Raw genomic sequence first — 20546 nt, 5'->3', positions numbered from 1 at the left:
GGGCACGCCAAGAAAAAGGGAGTGGGAAAGAAAGTTTTTATTCATGAATGTGAAGGACAAGTGTGTGCGCCTCATCTGCGGTACCAACGTTTCAGTCAACTAAAGAATCAACATGGGGCGCCACCAATTACAGGGATGTAATGGAAGTAGCTCTTGGCCACTTTTTCAAAGTAGCTCTCAGATGAAAAAAGGTTGGAGACCCCTGACGTAGATTATCAGGTTATGTGACCTAGTTTAACATACCTCTTCAGACCACAGTATTGTAGGATCATTACATTGTTTTGTGAAACATACATGGTGGAAACACGGTGACGTTTTCTTGCTGCAAAGTCTTGAAGATAATGACTGTGTCTAGAATGAATAAAAAGATGCCGCATTGTTAAAGAATCTATAACCTCTGACTGGATCTGAATTCTTTCAGTATGGACCATGAATATAGACCATGTAAGTGGAGCATGTGTGTGGAGCATGTAAGCGTGGTCTTTGTGTGCGGCGTTGTGTGACTCACCCTCTCTTTGTGTTGGTAGATGTGTGGGAGGAAGATCCAAGACGGGGACAGGAAGGAATTCATGCCTCCACAACATAATGAGTCTTTTTCCATGTTTTAGTCCCAGCTGTTCGACTGTTGAGAAACAGATTAATTAGTCAGTCCATGACTCTGACGTGAATGTCTGTGACTATGAAAAAACATTCCAACACTCACTGCGCCCAGCTTCTAACATGTGAACTGCTTTTCTTTCTTAATTTCTAACATTTACAGTAATATCATTATAAATTGAATACCTGTGATCTTTTTGGACTGACTACTTTCTGATATTCAACAGATTTTATTAATCAGTTCATTAAAAAGAGATCTTTTTATGTGCATAAAAGCACATAAAAAGATCGTTTTAACAGAATTATTTTGACATATCTTTAAAATATCGTTTTTTTAGTGTATTCCACAAGAGAAAGAAAAACCTTGAGCAAGAAAAATAAAAATAGCATAGCTTTGCCAAACAACCTGACTTTTCTTTCAGCAAAAAGAAGAATAACAATTTTAACCTCGAAAAGTATCTTTAAAGAATCCTATAAAGCGCCTAACAGATGAAATGTTTACTTTTTAATATTAAGAAGCGCATTATCTTTCCCATTTTCTGACCACAGCACAACTCCTAATAATGTGCATATAGTCTCTTATTTTTGTCTTACCTGAATGTAATAAGGCCTGTAACATGAGAAATGATACTGGAGGTACATTAAATGACATGTATTGACTTCATAGACAGGCCTGGCACAGGTCTCTGACATAACTGATGCGATGAAAGCATATACAGTCTTTGGATGAAAGCCACGAGACGTATCAAATTTATTTTATTTTGAAAGTTGCACATATGCGGAAGTTTGACAAAATTAGCTTGTGACGGCTGTTTATCGCTATATCGCTGTGTCTTCTTGTAGTATTTGCTCTCCCTCAGATATAGCCTACAGCTGGACCTTTAGTGCTGTAATGATTGTGATATAAAAACACTGAGTGGCAGCTCTGGTTGGCAGCGGACCCTCTCTGCCTCTAACGCACAATCAGTGCGTAAAATAAAAGCTCAGTCACCAGATGCAGCTATTGGCTGAGGGCTTCAGGACGCAGCGCACTGACGATGGAGCAGCGCGCTCATAAACAGCGCTCACACTGACAAACACACATCTAACTGTGGGATCATGTCGCAGTACACTCTGCCAGGTAGGAAACCTTATTGAGCTTGTTTGTTTCCTAATTCTGTTTAATAAATGATATCTGTATGGCGGGTTTGTTTAAGCTAACTGGTGAAAAAAAGATTTAGAACAGATTTTTTAAAAGATCATTATGCTGCTAATTTCTAATTTAAACTCTAATTAAACTGACATTAAACATTAGGGAGAGCTGGAGTTGAAGGCTTAAGGAAGCTGGAGTAGAGGTTTGCAATGCAATTAGACAGAGATGCTGCAGCTCATTTGGAAGGAGTCCCCAATGCTGTTTGTTTAAGATAACTTTTTCCATTCGGTGTTTACAGATAGTTAAACTACAGTGTTGTAGCCTAGTCACGATTGTCGATGTAAAGTAAATGCATGCCCACATTCTCCATGTTGTTATCACAGATGCATGATTAAGTGGTTTCCACCAGCAGATGTGCACACCACAGTAGCAAAATAAAGGCTGAAACATCCTTCAGGAGTTTAAGATCTCTGCAGTAAACGCTGACTCAGCACAGCTCAGGTTTCAAAAAACCCAATTTGGTCTGTGATCACGTCCAGTCTGAGTCATGTTTCAGAGAGATTCCACCAGCCTTTATTTGCTAACATCACCACTGCGCTGCTTTAATCTCTTAATGGAGGCTGACTAAGGAGCTGCTGCTCCTGCACAGACTCTCTGACAGAGCTGACATGCTTCTCATCACTTGTTTTTGATAGTGATTGCATCTTTCTGAGTATACACCTCATGCAGGGGGCTTTTATTTTAAGTCAATTGTGATGAGAGAAATTAGACTTATTGACCCCTCCTTCAGCCATGATGAGATTTGTGTTTTTAAAGGTTTGGCTTCTGATTAAACAAATCAAACAAGAGGTGTCCTTCATATAAATCTACAACCTGTCTGAAGTTACAAAACAAAATACCAAAGCTTCCTCCCTAACAAACAATGGGTTAATATATAGTAGGCTATATGGTCTTCTATAATAACAAAAGCCTTTCTCTGCCTTGTTGCTGGTTGCGATGGTCACTGGATGAAGCTCACAGCTTTGCAGCCTTGTTTTCACCCCCATCCAGCAGTGTGTCTGATGCATGACTCATCCCAGTACAGCCTCATTATGTGACGTTAAATGGACACCAGGGTTCAGCTTTAACGGATTCAGTCTCAGGAACTGCGGCAGCACAGTCGTATTCAAAACATATAGAACTTTATTTTGAAAATCTCATCAATATTTCATGTTTTTGTTTGTGTGTGTTTAAATCAGTGTGCTAAACTTAATTAGGAAAAATGTGTCCATGCATAAAAAAGGAGCAATGCTCATTATTGCCAACAAAATTGACACCAACGCATTGAATGTGTTCAACTGCGACTATACCATTTATAGCATTATGATTATACGCCTGAGACATTTCCTCTTTAATCCGATCAAGGGCCAGAGTGCAGACACAACAAGATAATGCTCAGGCTAAGATGTCCTGATATCTAATGTAATGAATTTGGTTTCATGTAATTGATTTGTTTTTTCTTTTGACAGGTCACTCACTCACAGCAAAAACTGATTTAATTTGTTAGTGTGACATATTTCTCTGTCTTCTTTTCCTCTCTGTATTCTATTTATTCTCCAGCTTGTTTCCTGATTATCACAGATTCACTCCATCCCTTTCTCATGCTCCTCCTTAATCCGACCTCTTTGTTTTCCGTGTGTAGTTCACCTGCAGATCCTGCTGGCTGTGGGTCTGGCCGTGTTCTGCTACTGCCTGGTCCTCGGCTGCATCCTTTGCTGTCGCAGAAAGAAGAGCGTTTCCTCGGAGGATAAGGAGGCAGTCTACTTGTCCCCTCACCGTGCTGAGAGGGTGACTGTGACACTGACTCCGTCTCCGTGCACGCAACCTGTTAAGCAGCAGTATGAGGAGCTGGATGGAGACGTGTTGGAGTTCCCTTCCTCTAAAAGCAGCTCCTCTCCCTCTGAGGACGACCTCCCCGCTCTGCCCTTTGACCCGAGCCCCAACAGGTCAGCTGAGCTGGTGCAGTCTCCTGGCTCTTCTTTTCCTTTGCGGCGCCTCAGCACCCCTGTTGTTCCCTGTTCACCCAGTAAGCGTCCAACTCACGGCAGAGCCTCCCTGCCCTCCCTCACTAAGTTGAGCCTGGTGTCAAAGTCCCGTCGGGCGGTGGGTCGACGCAGCACCGTGAGCGGGGAAAGTTTTCTTTACAGCGAGAGCAGCCAGCTAACTGCCGGAGCTGCTAGAGCCTCCACCCAGCAGGGGGAGCCGGGTCAGTCACAGTACGGCTCTAACACTCTCTGCGTCCCCTCGAAGCCGGCTCCTCTCCTGCACTTCTCCCTGCTCTTCTCCTCCACCTGCGGCACCCTGTCGATCAACATCCTGGGGCTCTCGGGGGCCAGTCGGAGACGCAGTGGGGTGTTTGTGCGGGCCAGCCTTCCCCCCCTCTGCCCCTCCCCTCAGCAGGTGGCCTCTCGGCGCCGCAGCCTCAGCCCAGACCTCCACAGCCAGAGCTTTGTGCTGCAGGTGGGCTCTGAGGAGGAGCTTCGCACCTGCACCCTGAGACTGGCTGTTTACAGCAGAGACTTCTCAGGCCTGAGGGAGGCTGCGCTGGGTGTGGTGGAGCTGCCCTGTGAGCACATGGAATGGGAGCCGGACACCACCACCACCTACACCAGGCAGCTCATCCCAACAAAGAGCAAGCTGAAAAAGGTACATGGTCATATCATTTATTTGATGTATACATTACAACTATGCTTCAAAGAGCCAAGAGTTTACTGTTTTAAAAACAAACCAAAGTTCAGATTGGAGGTCACAAACCAAAGTAGAACCTGGTCATACCTGACTTAGCTAAAAATAAGACAAGAGAACCCTGAAAAAGTGTCTGAAAAAAGTGATGACGAGCATTGGTGATGAGCTACTTCCAAAAAAACGTTTAAAAAATAGTTCCACATTTCGGGAAATACTATAATTTGCCTTCTTTCTTAGAGTTTGATAATATGATCAACAAATAAAGTAAAGTAAATACAAAACTATTACCAGCAGCCGGCTAGCTTAGCTTAGCACCAAGACACTGGAAACTGCCAGGCTTTCTCTGTCCACAATATGTTCCTTAATGTAAAAACATTGCCATCTAAAAAAATGTCTGTTAAGTCACTATCTATGAATGAGGCCGAATGAGGAAACACAATGATGAAAGCCTTTGCATTTGCAGTATTATGGACTGGGCGTCTGGTGCAACTTTAGCGGAAAAAATCACAAGCCAGTGACGCGTTTTCCATCAGCCAGCAGTGGTTGGTCTGCCAGAGAGGGTAGGCAGAGCTAAGCGGCTGCTTTTCCGCTCTCTGCAAGTGTTGTGGGTAAACACTAATCTACTATGGCTGAACAAACAAAGAAAAGATGGATGACTACAGATACAATGAGGTAAAACAATGGTGATTGAGCCCACTGATGAAAGCCTTTGCATTTGCAGTATATGGTATTATTATGGACTGGGTGTCTGTGGCGACTTTCGCGGAAAAAATCACAAGCAGCGCCCAGTTAGTGACATGTTTTACATCACCCAGCAGTGATGTTGTGAGTAAACAGTAATCTACTATGGCTGTGCAAACAAAGAAAAGATGGATGACTACAGATACAACTTCAAGAATAAGTGAAAATCCAAAGAAAAAGAAACAAATTTGACGCTCAGATGAAGGCAAACAGTCTAAAAAGGAAAGCGACCGTCAGCGAGGAAAATCAAGAGTTACAACCGGAGCCAACCTTGGGCGTCTGGTTATCTGGGACGTATGCACCCGCAATTGCTGTTTATCACCACAAGGTGCCGCCAAATAAAACGAAACTGAGAGCTTCGAGATTATAACTTGAATGTTTTAAGTGTAAACCTGCCAATTTGAGGTTTTGGGGTGTTACATGCTGGAACTATTTCTTGAATGTGCACTATAACTTTCTGAAACAGACAATAGCTAAGACAGCTGTTTCTAGTCTTTATACTAAGCTAACTTGCTGTTGACTGCATATTGAACAGACACAAACAAGAGTGCTAAGGATCTTCTTAGCTAACTCTCAACATTAAAATAAAAAACTTAATCTCTCAAATGTCTGATTTTCAATGACAAGAAGCTATCGATAACAAGATCAGATATCTAAGTCAAGGGAGCATTTTGATTGGCTGGCTAGATGCAGCTTGTTGTTAATGAGGCTCTTTCTCCGGTCTTTTTGGGTCCTGTGAGATCAAGTCAATTGCATTGCAGAGACCTTTAACCTCAGACAGAGACAAAGTGCACTAAAACGTCTGAACCAAAGACCTGGTACATGGTGGGTCAGGCCTTTAAGTTTTCTCGGGCGGTCTTGTTGTGATCTTTAGTGCAGATTAAACCAAGGTAGACTCTGCATTGTGTATGTCTGTGTGTGCACGTGTCTTCATTGTCGGTTGATTTAAATAAGTAGGAGTCTGCACAGAGGCCTAAAGTATAAATAGCACATATCATGTTTTATCCATGAAGGAATGTAGCCTCTAATCAGTCCTTTCATTAGCCAGTTTTCCACTGTTGTTAGTCATGGTGACATTGTTGTTAGTGACTGCAGAGCAAACAAGCACAGTGCAGCAAATTGGCAGCGCGCCCACGCTGTGCCCTCTGAAACGCTGCCCGAGGGCTTTAATAACAGGCTTTGAAAAGAGGGGTCCTGATGTTTCACTGGACATTACACAGACAGTTTTTGCCAAAGACACGTGCTGCATGCTTAACTTCTCTTTATTTACTCAGAGGCAGGTTTATTTTTTTACCTCCTTCCTGTAATGCCCATATATGGTGCATCCTCCCCTATCTATCACCCTCCTCTTACTCAGCCTCCGGGTGTCACTGTGTTGTGGAGCAGGCTCTTGCTGTGACAGGGCGAGCTGCTCAGCTATCCGGATAATTCTTTAAAGAGTGGGTGCAGATACGGAGGATGTGCTGCAGTGACTTCATCTATTTATGTAGGAAGTTAATGGATTTATTGTAAAAAAAAATAAAAATAAAAAGGATTTGTAATCAATGTAATGGAACCAGTCGGAGAATTGATGATTCTTCATCTGCAGTGCATGACTTATTTTGACATTTTAACGGAGTAGGGTCATGACGTGGCAGCAATTTAAGGACAGTGAAAAAGTAGCTTGGTCATGACTCGCTGCTATTGATTTTCAGCTTTAAGTTGTTTGTCACAGTGATACATCATCCCCGGCTAGTGGCCAACTCTTTCTATTGAAAGCCAATGAGTAGGCCTATAGAAATAAGAATAACCGCAGGAAAACAGCCCACAGTAATGACAGAGCTTTAATCCATTTAAACTGATGACACAACTTGCAATAAACCTGAACATTTTTATGAGCTTTAACTGTTATGATTAAGATAATGTTCTGGATCACTTTGACCTGCCAGATGTTCACCTTTTATCCTTAGATTGCTCATTTTCTTTATCCTCAAAAAAGCTTATTTCAGCTTCAGTGGACTGAAAGACTGGCTAGAGCTAAAAGTAGACATAAAAGTTAGCCTATGACAACTGTGACTCAGGTGAAGAAGGAGAAACTAATAGGTGAAAAAAGACAAAACGTTTACTTACAGCACTGAGTGTAGTCATTATGTGCCCTATCCTCTGTACACCACAAGATGGCGCCTGTATAACATATTAATCTGGATTTGGGTACAATGATGTGACTAGCTAGCTAGCTATGCTTGTTATGTAACATACTGTAAAAATATATTTACTTAATGCCTACCGTTCGCAATGTTAATGACTCTGAATCTTAGCATACCGTTAGCATCCTGCCTAATAGCAGAACCAAACGTTTCCACGAGCTGCGCCGTTGCTACCTCGTAGCTAAGACCCGTTCTATTTCCTGGAGTAGTGGTCAACCTTTCCATTGCATGGGAACCCTATGGGATAGGAATGACTTATTCAGGTATTAGTCAGACCATCATGCGTTAGCAGGAAAATGAATGTACGGCTGGTTAAAACTTGATATATTGATAGCAAGCTGCATAAAAACATAATGTAATTGTGTTTTTTTTCCTTAGCAAGTGACCGTGGTATAAGTATATTGGATAATGCCCTTCAAGTGTCCATAATCAGGTTTTTATAATAGTTCTGCTCTTCAGGTCGTCCATTAAAAACTGATAATGGACACATCGTCGGGCATTATCTCTTACGTAAACAATCTTTTTCAAGTTTTGAATGAAACAAAATGGCAAGCTCAATTCTATCTTCTCTTTAAAAATTAGGAAGTCACGTGTTAATGAATATATCAGGCAGGATTAAAGGAAATATAGTTTACTATGCTGAAGTGGCTGATGGCCAGATACTCTTACATCCAGGTGAGCTAAGCAGCTAGTGTTGATGGGAAGTTGTTGCTGATGGACTGTGGATGTTCAGTCAGGTATTCCTGTGCAGATAATGTCAGACCACGAGGGGAAATGTCAGCCTTAAATGACTCCTCTCGTCTCAGGCTTCCATGCTTTGGGGATCACTGATGACTCATACTGTAAAATCAGTCAGTGAGGGTCTCTTATGTAACTCGAGATATCTGGAGGGAACACGAAACAGACCTCTGCGGTGTCTATGCAAAGTGAGTGAGAAAACTATATTAAACAATGTTTTTATGTATTTTTGAGTAGGATAAGAATTTAATTTGTTTTAACATAAAACTAATCAGTGAATGTATTTAAAGAAACAAACTTTTTTTAGGGTTGAGATACGGCGATGGAGCCAGCTTTTTCACAACCAGCTTTACCTCTGCAGTTTTAAGAAACAGGGAAGAGACACAGTTGGAGAAGAATGCAACACCTCCATCCTTCACTTTACAGCTCAATAAAGGCTGGAGTTTTGTGTTGTATAAAAAATAAAATATCTCCATTCTGAGTTGTAATACCTCCAGCACTGCATCACAATCCTGGTACACAGTGTATGAAGGAATAGCCTTAAGAGATGAATTTGCACATACCCAAACAAGACCAAAACTAATGGTGAGCATTACAAAGTGTATCCATTAGGACGCCCCTTTTAAACGGCCTAAGAAGTGACCAGTAGCAGCTAGAAACTCAGGTTGAATAAAAGGTTTAAAACAGATCTCTCGCTATAGCTCTAAGGTTTGTGTTTGCAGGATAACGTCCCCCTCTAAAAGGCGGTGTGAGTGACGCTCTCTGAGGTGACAGACAGAGGCAGTGAAGCGAAACCCACTTGTTGGATGAAATCGGCTTCACACTCTGCTGCTCAGCCTCAGCAAGGCGCTGGCGGGCAAACAGATGACAGCAGACTATGATTCACCGAACCCCAAACAATACGAGCAAATGAGATCTGACATGAAATCAGATGGAAATTACCATCATGCTTACACACTGGCTATCACATTTATGCAGAGAGCCGCAGTGCATGAATGTATTCCAGGATATTGGATGTTCAAATTGGTGAAAACAATTTAAACCCTCACAGCTACGTATAACTTTACCCCGTATTACCAATTAGCTTTAAGTGATGGAAAATGTGATGGAGCTTCGGCACAGCTGAGCACCTCGAGCGGGTCATTCCAAGATGCCTCATGAATGAGGAGTGCTTCAGATTGAAACTCTATTTCTTTACTTTGACAGGCATTCATTCACGGCAAATCAAGGGGGAGCTGAAACATTGATTAGTGCAGTTTTAATGCCTTGGTCCATTCACTGAAAGAACTATAGAAGCAAGCATACATTTCAGTGCTTTACAGCTTGAATCTGCTCCGTTCTCTTGGTTTCTTTCCTTGGTTTAATTTCATTCCTCTCCCCAAAGCTGAAGGAAACATCTGCAGAGGGAAAGAGGACATTTCCTTTCTTCTTCCTGTATCTCCCACATTGTTTCTTTATCTCTCCGTTTCCCCTTTCTTCCCACCCTCAGAGTGCGAGCTCTCAGGAGGCATTGGGTCACAGGAAGAGCTCGGTGTGTGTGCCAAGGGCTCTGGGCCAGCTCTTCATCCTGCTGCAGTACCAGTCGCTGGCCAACCGCATCAAAGTGATGATCAGAAAGGCTGAGAATCTGGCCAAGCTCACACGGATCCCAGGGGCTCCAGGTACACACCCAAATAGATAAAATGGCTTGTTTGTCATTGCCTGAAATGACCTGTGTAAAGGTTTTCTGATCAGGTGCATGTAACAGCAGGATTACAGACCCATCAGCTCCTCAGGTTAAAAGACAGAAAAGGTTGCTGCCTTTGAAAACAACCCATGTGCCACATCTGTGGTTATGTTTTGGGAACTCGATCTGTATGAATAAGTTAGTGAAAGATTCTTCTTCTGAATTAGCTTCACAAAATGACTCTAGTCTGGAAAAAAACAGGTTCTTTGAAGCATTACAAAAAATGACAGGTGCACTAACGGAAACAAGCTAAATGATTAGCTTGTACACATTTCTTAGTTATGAAGCAACAGGATCCTTCATTCTGTCATATTCTGGACCTCTGATGATTGTTAGTCCAATATTCACTCTGCTTTTAGTTCTGCTTTGCTCATCACCAACTCCTTAAGGAAATATTTGTCTCTTCAGCTGCTAAATGCTCTGCTGTGTTCACCAGCTATTCCCTAATGTTGTCTGCCAGCTGGTTCATGCTCAGCAGGTAGTGGACCGTCAATTAATTTATTTAGAACAGACATCTGCTGCTGAAAACAAGGTTTTGAGACACGGAAGAGTGAGCCAAAACTGGAAAGATGCACACTAACAACAATGGTCTTTAAGAAGCTAAAACACTACAGAGTTGAGGGTGTGACACTTGGGATGATCAACATTTTCGGTACTTTTCGATACCACGTGTTTTAAAACGATACTAAGTTATTTTTACGTTCAATAGTACCGAAAGGTACCGATGCCTAAAAAGAACGCAATAGATCTTCAGCCTGATTTTACAACCCAAAGTTGCAGCGAACAAAAGAGAGAGAGCAGTTGTGGTTGAGTGACATAGACAGTAGGTGAACAGAGTGAGCGCTACTAATGTACATAATGCAGTGACAAAGAGAAATAAGACATTATTTTCTGACACGACTACACCTCCGTACAACCCCGCAGGAAGGTAGGATTTTGTTTTTATAGGCCGAAGTCGACTGTATGCATCTGTCTGCCCTCAGTCACACCTTGAGCTCTTTACAGCAACGACACAGCGGACTGTTCTCATTCACAGAACAACTAATTAAGACATTTTTTGAAGTCCCTTTCACGTCTCACAGAGATGCTTACAAGTTACTGTAGTGTCTGTTGCAGACAGACAGAGAGAGAGCAGAGAGACAGCGCTGTCACCTGGTTTCTACGTTTTGATGTAGTCCCGACCTGCTGACTGTTGGCTGCAGTCACCAGCTCACACTTCCACTGGATTATGATGATTTAGAGGGAATATTTTGATACGGAAAATCCTGCTCATTAAGCCTTTCATTACTATTAACAGTATGTCAAATGAGCCGGTACGTGTTCAGTGACTTTTCTGTGTGAAACAAAAAAAAAGAAAATTACCTTCTTTTTTTTGTTCCTACGATTTCTATTTTTGTTGCCCGGGTATCAAAACAGGTATCGAGTATAGTTTTTTTTTACTAGTATTGAAGTTTGAAATTCTGGTATCGTGACAACCCGAGTCATATGACGACATATGACCCAAGTATTGATATATAATACTGAGTATAGCCTCTGTAAGAACTGACACATTTTTGGGACAAAAGATTTAAATGTATCATTAATCATTACATTTACCGTTTTGATTTTTTATCTTTTCACGTATCTCTTGCCACATCCCGTGTCATCGATAAATGTATGTAGACCATGACAAAAACAAAACAATCAAAAAATGCTTGAGGTTAACCGTCACCTCATCCTCTCAGTAGCTACAGGAGGAGGGCCACATTTCTAGTATCTTCCAACGTGCCATGAGAATCAGAATCAGCCAGTTACATGCAGTTTTCACATACATGAAATTTGCCTGCAATTCTTCAATAAATTCCCAAATATTGTTGTTATGCTCTCTCTGTTAGCTACAGCATGAGCACACTGTCTGACATGTAAAGTGCTCATGGTTTACAGCCTCTCTCTGTATTCTCCTTTATTGTCCCCACCACCGTCAGACAGACTGGACCCCTGACTGGCTCACTGTGTAATCAGATCAGGAAGTGATCAGCACGCTGTCATTTCCCCTCCTGTCTGTATCATATCTCACTGCATCTCTTTAAAGCCCTGCTGTGTTGATGCTGCTGAGGAGAGGAGGAAACACTTCGATGGTTTTGTTGCCTGCACCTAAGCCTTATGGTCAGTTTGTGTTCTGAGGATTAAATAGTTCCTGAAATCTCTCAGAATAAGTGCTCTGTGCAGATGCGTGATTCTGGTCTGACAGTGACACATTGTGTTTTAATTTTAGCAAATCCAATTAGCATGCTCGAATGGATTTACAAGAGAATCCTAATTGCAAGTGATGGTGCAGATTTGGAGCAGTGACAGTGTTCAGAGAGGATTATGGAGATGTAGACCAACATGTGTAGACATCTTATAAAACAAAACACAACACTGCAGTGCATCACTAAAATGCTTTTCTGCTTCTTTTTTCATTCTTATTCATGGACTCCTTTTTTCCCAACAGACCACTACGTCGTCATAAACCTGCGTCAGGATGGGAAAGTAATCGGTACCAAGGAGACTAAAGGAGCCAGCGGTCCAAACCCGGTGTGGAACGCTCCCTTCCTGTTTGACCTGCCCCCCGGTGACATCACTCAGCTACCACTGACCCTCGAGTTTATCGTCATGCAGGTAGAGAGCATACTTCATTAAACAAGACATGCGTGACAGACATCTGTGGCAACTGCTTCATACTTCTTCTCTGTGCATCCACAGGGCCGTCTCTACACTAAGAGCAGTATTCTGGGCCGTGTGTTGATTGGTGGAGATGTTTCAGAGACGGGGCAGGGACACTGGAAGGAAATGTGCAGCCGGGGTCAGACAGAGACGGCTCGCTGGCACAACATCCAATCAGATGGGCTGTAGGACTCAATGACTGTGCTGCTGTCCCTCCACTGCCCATGTAGTTATTTTTAGTCTCTTATTTTTAAGGTCTGTTTGGGATATTTGTAGCGATGGAAACTTGTATAGTTGAGACAGATGATTAAAGTAACTGCTGTTTTAGTGAGAGACAAATATAGGTCTGACATCCACGAGTTCTGCAGAGCTTCAGAAGGAGAAACAACGATTATTCTGCCTTTGTGATTATTTCCACTGTGACTTCTTCAAACTGTATCACTGTCTTTCTGGTTGTGCTGATGTTGTGGTGTTGTATGTTTTGTGTCCAGAGGCTACAGATGTTCATGTTTACTTGATGGATGTCAGAAATGTTGCAGAAGTTGCAGAGCATTTCTGTGTTTTCACTCTGCTCGTGGTTTGCTGTGGTGAATTACTGTGCCAGTGTTTGTCCACATTCTGTGAACTCCTCTCCTGACTAATATGAGCGAGGCCATTACAGCGGTCTCACTTTGTCCTCCCATGAGGGTTTCGAAGGTTTGTTCTCCACCAACTGGTAGTATAAGAAACATGTGAGGGCTTAGTTTAAATATGCTTGTACTGTTTAAGTGCTCTGCTTTTGGCCTGCTGGTGTGCAGTACATGGATAATTAAAGTTTTCTACAATAGTAACAACTTTTTTCAACAAAAATTGAAAACAGATGACTACGAGAACAAAGGACCACTTAATGTTTGCCTGTTGCTTTGCTGTGCAACATGAGGTCTCTGTTAGCTTAATGAAGTTAACTTAACTTAACTGCTCAGAAAACAACCAGTCTGTCTCAGCTGGGATGATCAGTTTTCTCTGTCTGTGGAGCTTCATAAAATAAAATAGATAAGAACTGAAATAGATGTGGTCGATTTTAGACATTTCTCGTCATCATTTAGTCACTTAATATAAATTCATCCATTATCTATACTGCTTATCCTGTTCAGGGTCGCGGGAGACTAGAGCCTATCCCAGCTGTCATTGGGCGAGAGGTGAGACACACCCTGGACTGATTCACAGACAATTTTAGATCATGTTATTTCACTCTTGTTTTTGGACTGTGGGAGTAAGCCGGAGTACCCGGAGGGAACCCACGCCCGCACGGGGGTGAACATGCAAACTCCACACAGAAAGGCCCACTACGCACAAACCGGGATTCGAACCAGGAACCTTCTAGCGCTAACCGCTGCAACACAGTTCAACTTGGTTTGAAGTTGAAATTAATTTAAACAAGCAATTTAGAAAAAAAATGATTCAGTGGGAAAACAGCTTTTTGTTTTCTTTTAGACATGTGACACATGTTAATACTATAGTTTTATTGTAGGGATTACCGGTGTGCTGACAGGTGGCTGCAATGGTCAACATTAAACTTTAAACTTAAGATGATGGAAATCTAATTCTCAGACTTTAAATATCTGGAAATTGAGACACCTGCTCGAAATAAGTAGAGTGGGTACTACACATAACATTTCATGACATTTATTTGGCAGCTTTCAAATTTCAAATTAGGAGTTTTTTGACAGTAATGTAACTTTTTATGTTTGTGTTGTGTTTGTATTTATTGTATATTGATCCTGCTGATGGCTGCTGGTGGCACGTATTGTCTCTGATGTTTATGAATGTCTTTGCTTTTAAAAAGGGAAATTAAAATATATGAAATAAAGTGATTTTGCAAAAAAGAAGCAGTAATTATTCTCTATTTTATGCATTACAAAGGTCAGAGTTTTTATCCCCCCTGTGGACAAAGCCGTACCTCTTATCACTTTGCTGATTTTATCCTGTACATGCTTAAGTGGTGGTTTTTAACAACAAATCTCACTCTGCTTTCTTTAACAGTCATATGTATCTCTCACTTTAAATTTTTGCCCAGGAAAATGTAAACAAAGGCAGCGTGCAGTTAATCGCTTCGTCTACACCTACCCCCCCGCCAGCAGTTTCAGGCATTACAAATTACTATATAGAAATAATCGATCTTGCTGCTGATGGTCTGGTTTGCTTTTGTATCTCATATAGAGTCATCAGAATTAATTTCAGTCTGTTTCATAACCAGCGAAAAAGTCCCCACAGGAGCTTTAAATACCACATCACAGCCATAAAACTGTGACATGAATAAGAGGGATAATGTTAAGTCTAAACAAGCTGCACAAACATGAATTACATGGGAATAAGTTTGGCATATAATTGGTCATAAAACATACTGTTGTATCGGATGGACATTTCACTCTACACACAAATGTCAGCGTCAGTACGGCACTAAAGGAGAAGTCCCCAAAGTCTAGGCATCTGAGCAAACATGGGGGACAATTTGACAAGCCCATAACTTACATGAGCAAGCAAGCAAGCAACAGAAAGTACAGAAGGATTGCTCAATAATAAAGGAAAGTGTGCACAATGTTTTATGTAATTGGCTTAAAAAGTTCCTCCTGAAGCTGCACGGCTGGACTGAGATGATGATGTCACTGAGAGAGAAACACTGGAGCTGCTCCAGAGGCAGTGAATAACTAAACTCTGCAGAGTCATTACAGTGATTTTATGAGAATATGGGGACATTTTCTGCTTCATCACTGGAAGCTCTGCACTCAGTAAAATGAAGGCCAAAAACTCAACAGTAGGCAGATTTTTAACTCAAACTCTGTGCTGGCGGAGCCCTTCAACAGTCCCGCTGCTATGACTTAATGAGCACAATGAAAATGCAGTTTAATGCAGAATGTACATCATATTTCTGAGATATATGCAAACCTGTGCTTTGGGCCTTGATTGTGGATTTTGCACCCGTAATGCATCCAAATCATCTGATCCTGAAGGCGATGTTGATCCGTTTGTTTCTGTCTTGACTAATCTCTTACTCATTGTTTCCTGTCCACAGGGAGACATCCCCCCGGGAGATATAAATACACATAAAATGTGCAGTCCAGAGGTGATGTAATCCTACTCCTAGGGTGATCTTATGTCATGTCACATCACTAGACTCCCACCACACACACACACACACACACACACACACACACACACAGTCAGAGTGCACACACTGATGCACACACCCACATAAAGTCGTGTCTCGGGCCCTTGTGAATCAGAAATCATCGCCATGTGTAAAAAGTAGAAATGTGGATCTCTTGGGCTCAGCTGGATGGAAAACACATTCTCCCACTTAATTACACTCATCGTATCCAGTCGTGCTTCCCATTCAGACTCTCCTTTCCTCACTCGGTAATTACACCATCGACTGGCTTCAGCCATCACTTCTGTCCAAGAACAGAGATCCAGAAAAGCTGAGTATGTGCTTGAAGTTACTCTAGAGGGTCTAGATTAAAAGTAAAAACAACCTACATGAGGGTTTATGTTTTACATTTACAATACTGACTGGGTTAAAGTGTATCTGAGGAAATGTTCACCCAAGATGCCTCTGTGGAATAAATCCAGTTAGCATGAAAGCGCACAATACAGCACATCCTGTTTAGTGTAAAGGATGATGATAAAGACCTGGCATGAGGCTGTGAAGCATTTGATACAGACATGCTTCTCTTTCTTTATTCCTCTGATCTGTCCTCCTCTCAGAGGGTGGATAAGTAAATCTAATTCACTTGATCTATCTGCAGTGTAACGTCTCTGTGTGTGGGCCTGCATGAACTCAACTGCATAAAAACAACACACACATACCACTGTATGTGTAATTGTGCATTTTTGCAATATAAAGGTATACAGAAGGCTTTCCTTGTGCCTTTGTCTGTTTTCAAATGGTATATATGATGTTAACTAATGGCTATGTTGATCAATTATTTGTGTATGTTTTATAGGTTAATTATAATCCACAACTGAGATCTTTTATACAACAGCTAGTTCAGACCAGGTAATCTGATTGGACAAGAGGCATTCCATAAGGTATGATACAGAGAACAACATCTCTGGGACTTTTCACTCTGTGTATCACTCCGCCTTCCGAATACTGTTAATTAACATTAGAGCAGAGCGTGTATGTCTACACTGATCAAGCTGGTACCTGAATCACAAAGCACACTCTTATTTCACTGGATCATGATAAATTAAACAAACAGATTAGACTTAGACTTAGAGACTTAGACTCTTTAATGTACATGATAAAAAACAGCTGATCTGTGGTAACCTGTAGACACAGAGTGCAGGAGAATGTTTGGGTTGCTCGGCAACAAAAGTTCAGTTTCAGTTAAGTTGTGGAAGTAGTTCAGTTGGTGGAGCAAAAAATAATCTGTTGTTGATTATTAGTGTTTACTACTATTTGCTGCTTGTATAACTGTTGTATAAAAGTTAGATCACACTCAAAGTAGCTCTTTGGTTTAAAGAGCAGCTGCAGTCATGTTTTAAGACACATAAAATGCTCTGCTTGAAATGATAAATTGTGTCTGATATGATTTTTTTCTGCAAATTCATTTAATTACCTTCTAAAAATCCTCCCAAGGCATCTCCTCCTTCTCCCTCATTAAAAATTCACGAATCTGCATAGGCCCCGTCCACTATGCACATTTCCAACTGCTCCCTCTGTAGCGAAAACAAAACACGTCTCTGCCATCGTTTAGTGGCAACTTGTTGAAACTTAGCTAGCTTGAAATGTAGTCATTAGTAGTAGTAACGTTAACGTTAGCAGTCAGTAGTGAGTTTGCAAATATTACGATGACGGTTACAGCTGGCTTGCGCATCGCCAAAGTGGTTGCCATAGGTTACACATAATGATATGCATAGCGTCACCCCCTGAAACCGTGTTGTTCAGCCTGTCCTTGGTACACTGCAGTTTAAAAGCAGACAGGCCCAGCCATGGAGATGACTGCTGATGTTGTCCCTGATATGTCTTGTAGCACCTGAAGAACACCACATGGAGATGTTTACAAGGTTAAACACTGGATTTCCACTGGAGGGGGGCTTTAAGGTACAAGGCTAAAATATAATATTCTATCAGGTTTTCTCCAATGGCCTCTAATAATCTAAGAAAATTTGTATTTATGACTTTATTAACACGTGACTGAAGAAGTGCATTTTTTAATGATCTGACTTTTAATAATTAACTTTAAGACTTTTTTTAAGCATTAAGCATAGTAAATGATTATTAAGCATCAATACAGCTATCAGTAACAACTCAAAAATATTAAAGGGCAGTTATGTGACAGTGGTACCAACTTCATCAAGCTGCTCATCATGGTCTCACATACATACATACTTTGTTCTAACAGAGGAAACAGGTGCAGAAGCAGATACTCTTTGTGCTGCATAATGCTGCACAATAAATCACAACACAATGTTTCATGTTCTTTCCTGTCATAATTTCACAAAACTATAAAACCTGCACACTGAGAGGACCTGACACTGTGCTCTCTCCTGTAAAAGAAAGACAAATAAAGCCAGAGCTCAGAATCCTAACTCCGTCCAGTCCAGTGAGCAGCAGACCCTGAGTCACCGTCCCTGAACAACCTCCACTGTTAAAACAGGCGAACCGTGTTGTCACTATTGATCCAAATGTGACAGCTGCTCCACCTGTCTGTTCATGAGACTGACTGTCCACCTGGCGAAAAAAATCCTCTGAAAGCTCTTAAAAAGATCCAACAAACTTTTATTCCTTTGTGTTTGTGGGAACATGTTGTGTATAAGAATATCTTGTTTAGTTTACTGTGGAACATTAGCATAAAAATCACTGACAGCCATTAAATGTGGCTCATGACTTAGAAAATAATGATCTCCAGTTTTACGCAGTTGTATCATCTTCCACGCCGCACTGCTGGATGCATCCGTGACTCACTCCTTTAGTCTTGCGTTGCCTCAAATGCCTTCACTGGAGCCACTGCTCTGACATTTCCAGCCTGTCGCTGTGCACCTGCTTTCATGTGAGGAGACAGCACACACACTGTCGTGGGGCAGAGGAGACGTGACATACACTACATTAAGTCAGAGGCAGAGGCGTGCCACCTACGTGCTCTAACCGACTGATTTTCAGTGCTGTCGTGACAAAAAGATGACAAACTTTTTATGAACACAAGAAGAAGTCCAATTAGATAAAAACATCTTCCCACACACTGTCTGTCCCCATGCTTGTTCTCACTACTGAGTTTCTTCTGTCTGTCATGGAGGTCTGATGATGAAATGTTGACCAGAACTCTTTACTGAAAAGAAAGTAACAGGGAGGCTTTTTGACAATAAGTCAATCTTACAATGAAAACAAGCTGTGAGGCTTTAGTGCTGGTCTGTCGGACCACACCTTCATCCACTATCCCAACAACCACTGGATGGATTACCATGATTGTTTTAAACTGACACTGACACCAATGTCAAAGATCTTATCTTGTGTGCATTTCGCCTGTTCCTACAAGTTATCTTTTTTGCTTAAGATAATAACTTGTTTGCATGAGATAAAAATGATCATCTTAATGGGAATTCAGTCCAATGTAGAATGACAAAGGTGGCACGAGGACGGAGCGTCATTATGGCGCTTCGGCGGAACCGCAGTGTAAAAAAGGCTTAGGCCTATGTGTCAGCCCTATTATTGACAGGCGATCAGTCCAGGGTCCAGACTTCCCCACCTTTTACCCAATGACAGCTATGATATGCTCCAGCCCCCCTCGCATTGGAGATCATTAGTTCCTAAGTGAATAGTTGATGATTCATTGGCTAACTAAGATCTCTTTGTGTGCTGATGTTTCACAGTGAATAAACCACACAAGAGATTTTCCCACACAACCATCAGGGATTCCTGTACCTCCACACAAAGTAATAACACTTAGTTGGTATTTTACTAACTTCTATACCCCGATGAACGTCAATCCATTCTAAAGCTACGCACTGGGAAAACAAAACATGAACTGACTGACTGATGCAACGATTGATTTTGTTACCCTACTATTAGAATGTTTCTGTTGAGGAAAGCACGATACACCTGTGGGGACATAGTGATACAATCAAGTAGTTTGGACAGTGAAACTGAAACATACAGATCATAATCAAAGAGCCTTATTGATAGAGTTCTGAATATCTGCTATGCACTGTATATTGGTTGTAATCTGCCACTGGAGCATGGTCTGTCAGTGATCTCTCCTGTCATCGGGGTGTAGTTTACATCAATAGTTAATGCAGTTAGAAGTGGCAAAACACTGCAGGGCATAATCACAGACAATGAGCACATAAATAAAGAACATGACAGAGTTTTATTAAACTTAAAACACAAAGTCCCATTAGAATATAGACTTGTATGACCGTTCAGGATGACTGAATACTGGCTAATCATAGTGGTCTCTTCAGGAAATGTCATTGAGTATGGTATTTCTAATTTACATCTAGATTACAGAGATTAAAAAGAAACTGGTCAGTGTGAGAAGAAGCTTTGTACCATTGTGAGAACCTTGACTGTTGACTGCCAAAGCCTCATAAGTTACATCACCTATGAAAGCTTAAGATCAGGGGACTGCTACATTTAAGAAAACAACAGAATAGTGGAACTCGATTGCCTCCAATATCAGTGATTTCACAAGCTTAAAGAGCAGCTCCATTTACATTTTAAGACATATAAAATGCTCTGCTTAAAATAATAAATTGTGTCTGATAAGTTTTTTCTGCAAAATACGTTTAATTACCTTGTAAAAATCCTCCCAAGGCATCTCCTCCTTCTGCCTCATTAAAAATGCATGAATCTGGGGCGCTGTTTAGCTCAGTTGGTAGAGCAGGCACCCCATGTCCAGAGACGACAGTCCTCGTCGCACTGATCGCAGGTTCGACTGCTGATCATTTGGTGCATGTCATCCCCCACTCTCTACTCCAAACATATCCTGTCTATCTTCAGCTGTCCTATAAATAAAGCCAAAGGCCAAAAAAATAA

At 41.5% G+C, this 20546-nt stretch overlaps 1 protein-coding gene across 1 annotated transcript; it reads left to right on the top strand.

Annotated features, from left to right (window-relative positions):
- The first annotated feature begins 1695 nt into the window (after positions 1 to 1695).
- Positions 1696 to 14350, top strand: LOC138592474 (synaptotagmin-4). The gene is made up of 5 exons (XM_069663294.1): positions 1696 to 1717; positions 3411 to 4414; positions 9608 to 9779; positions 12318 to 12484; positions 12569 to 14350. Exons 1-5 carry the CDS (start codon positions 1696 to 1698, stop codon positions 12716 to 12718), a joined length of 1515 nt encoding a protein of 504 aa, XP_069519395.1. The 3' UTR covers positions 12719 to 14350.
- Positions 14351 to 20546: the final 6196 nt, after the last annotated feature.

Source organism: Semicossyphus pulcher, unplaced genomic scaffold (genome assembly GCF_022749685.1).
Source record: "Semicossyphus pulcher isolate SPU_LCO1_2020_fin unplaced genomic scaffold, fSemPul1.0.p SCAF_1, whole genome shotgun sequence".
Lineage (NCBI taxonomy): Eukaryota > Metazoa > Chordata > Actinopteri > Labriformes > Labridae > Semicossyphus > Semicossyphus pulcher.
The sequence above is the reverse complement of the archived record's forward strand: the minus strand, read 5'-3'. Positions and strand labels throughout refer to the sequence as shown.

What these genes read in the sequence shown, in the direction of transcription:
- LOC138592474 (XM_069663294.1), top strand. Translation starts at nt 1,696, where the DNA reads ATGTCGCAGTACACTCTGCCAG. An exon ending in CAAAGAGCAAGCTGAAAAAG is followed by an intron (nt 4,415 to 9,607) that starts GTACATGGTCAT and finishes TCCCACCCTCAG; the next exon opens with AGTGCGAGCTCTCAGGAGGC. An exon ending in TCGAGTTTATCGTCATGCAG is followed by an intron (nt 12,485 to 12,568) that starts GTAGAGAGCATA and finishes GTGCATCCACAG; the next exon opens with GGCCGTCTCTACACTAAGAG.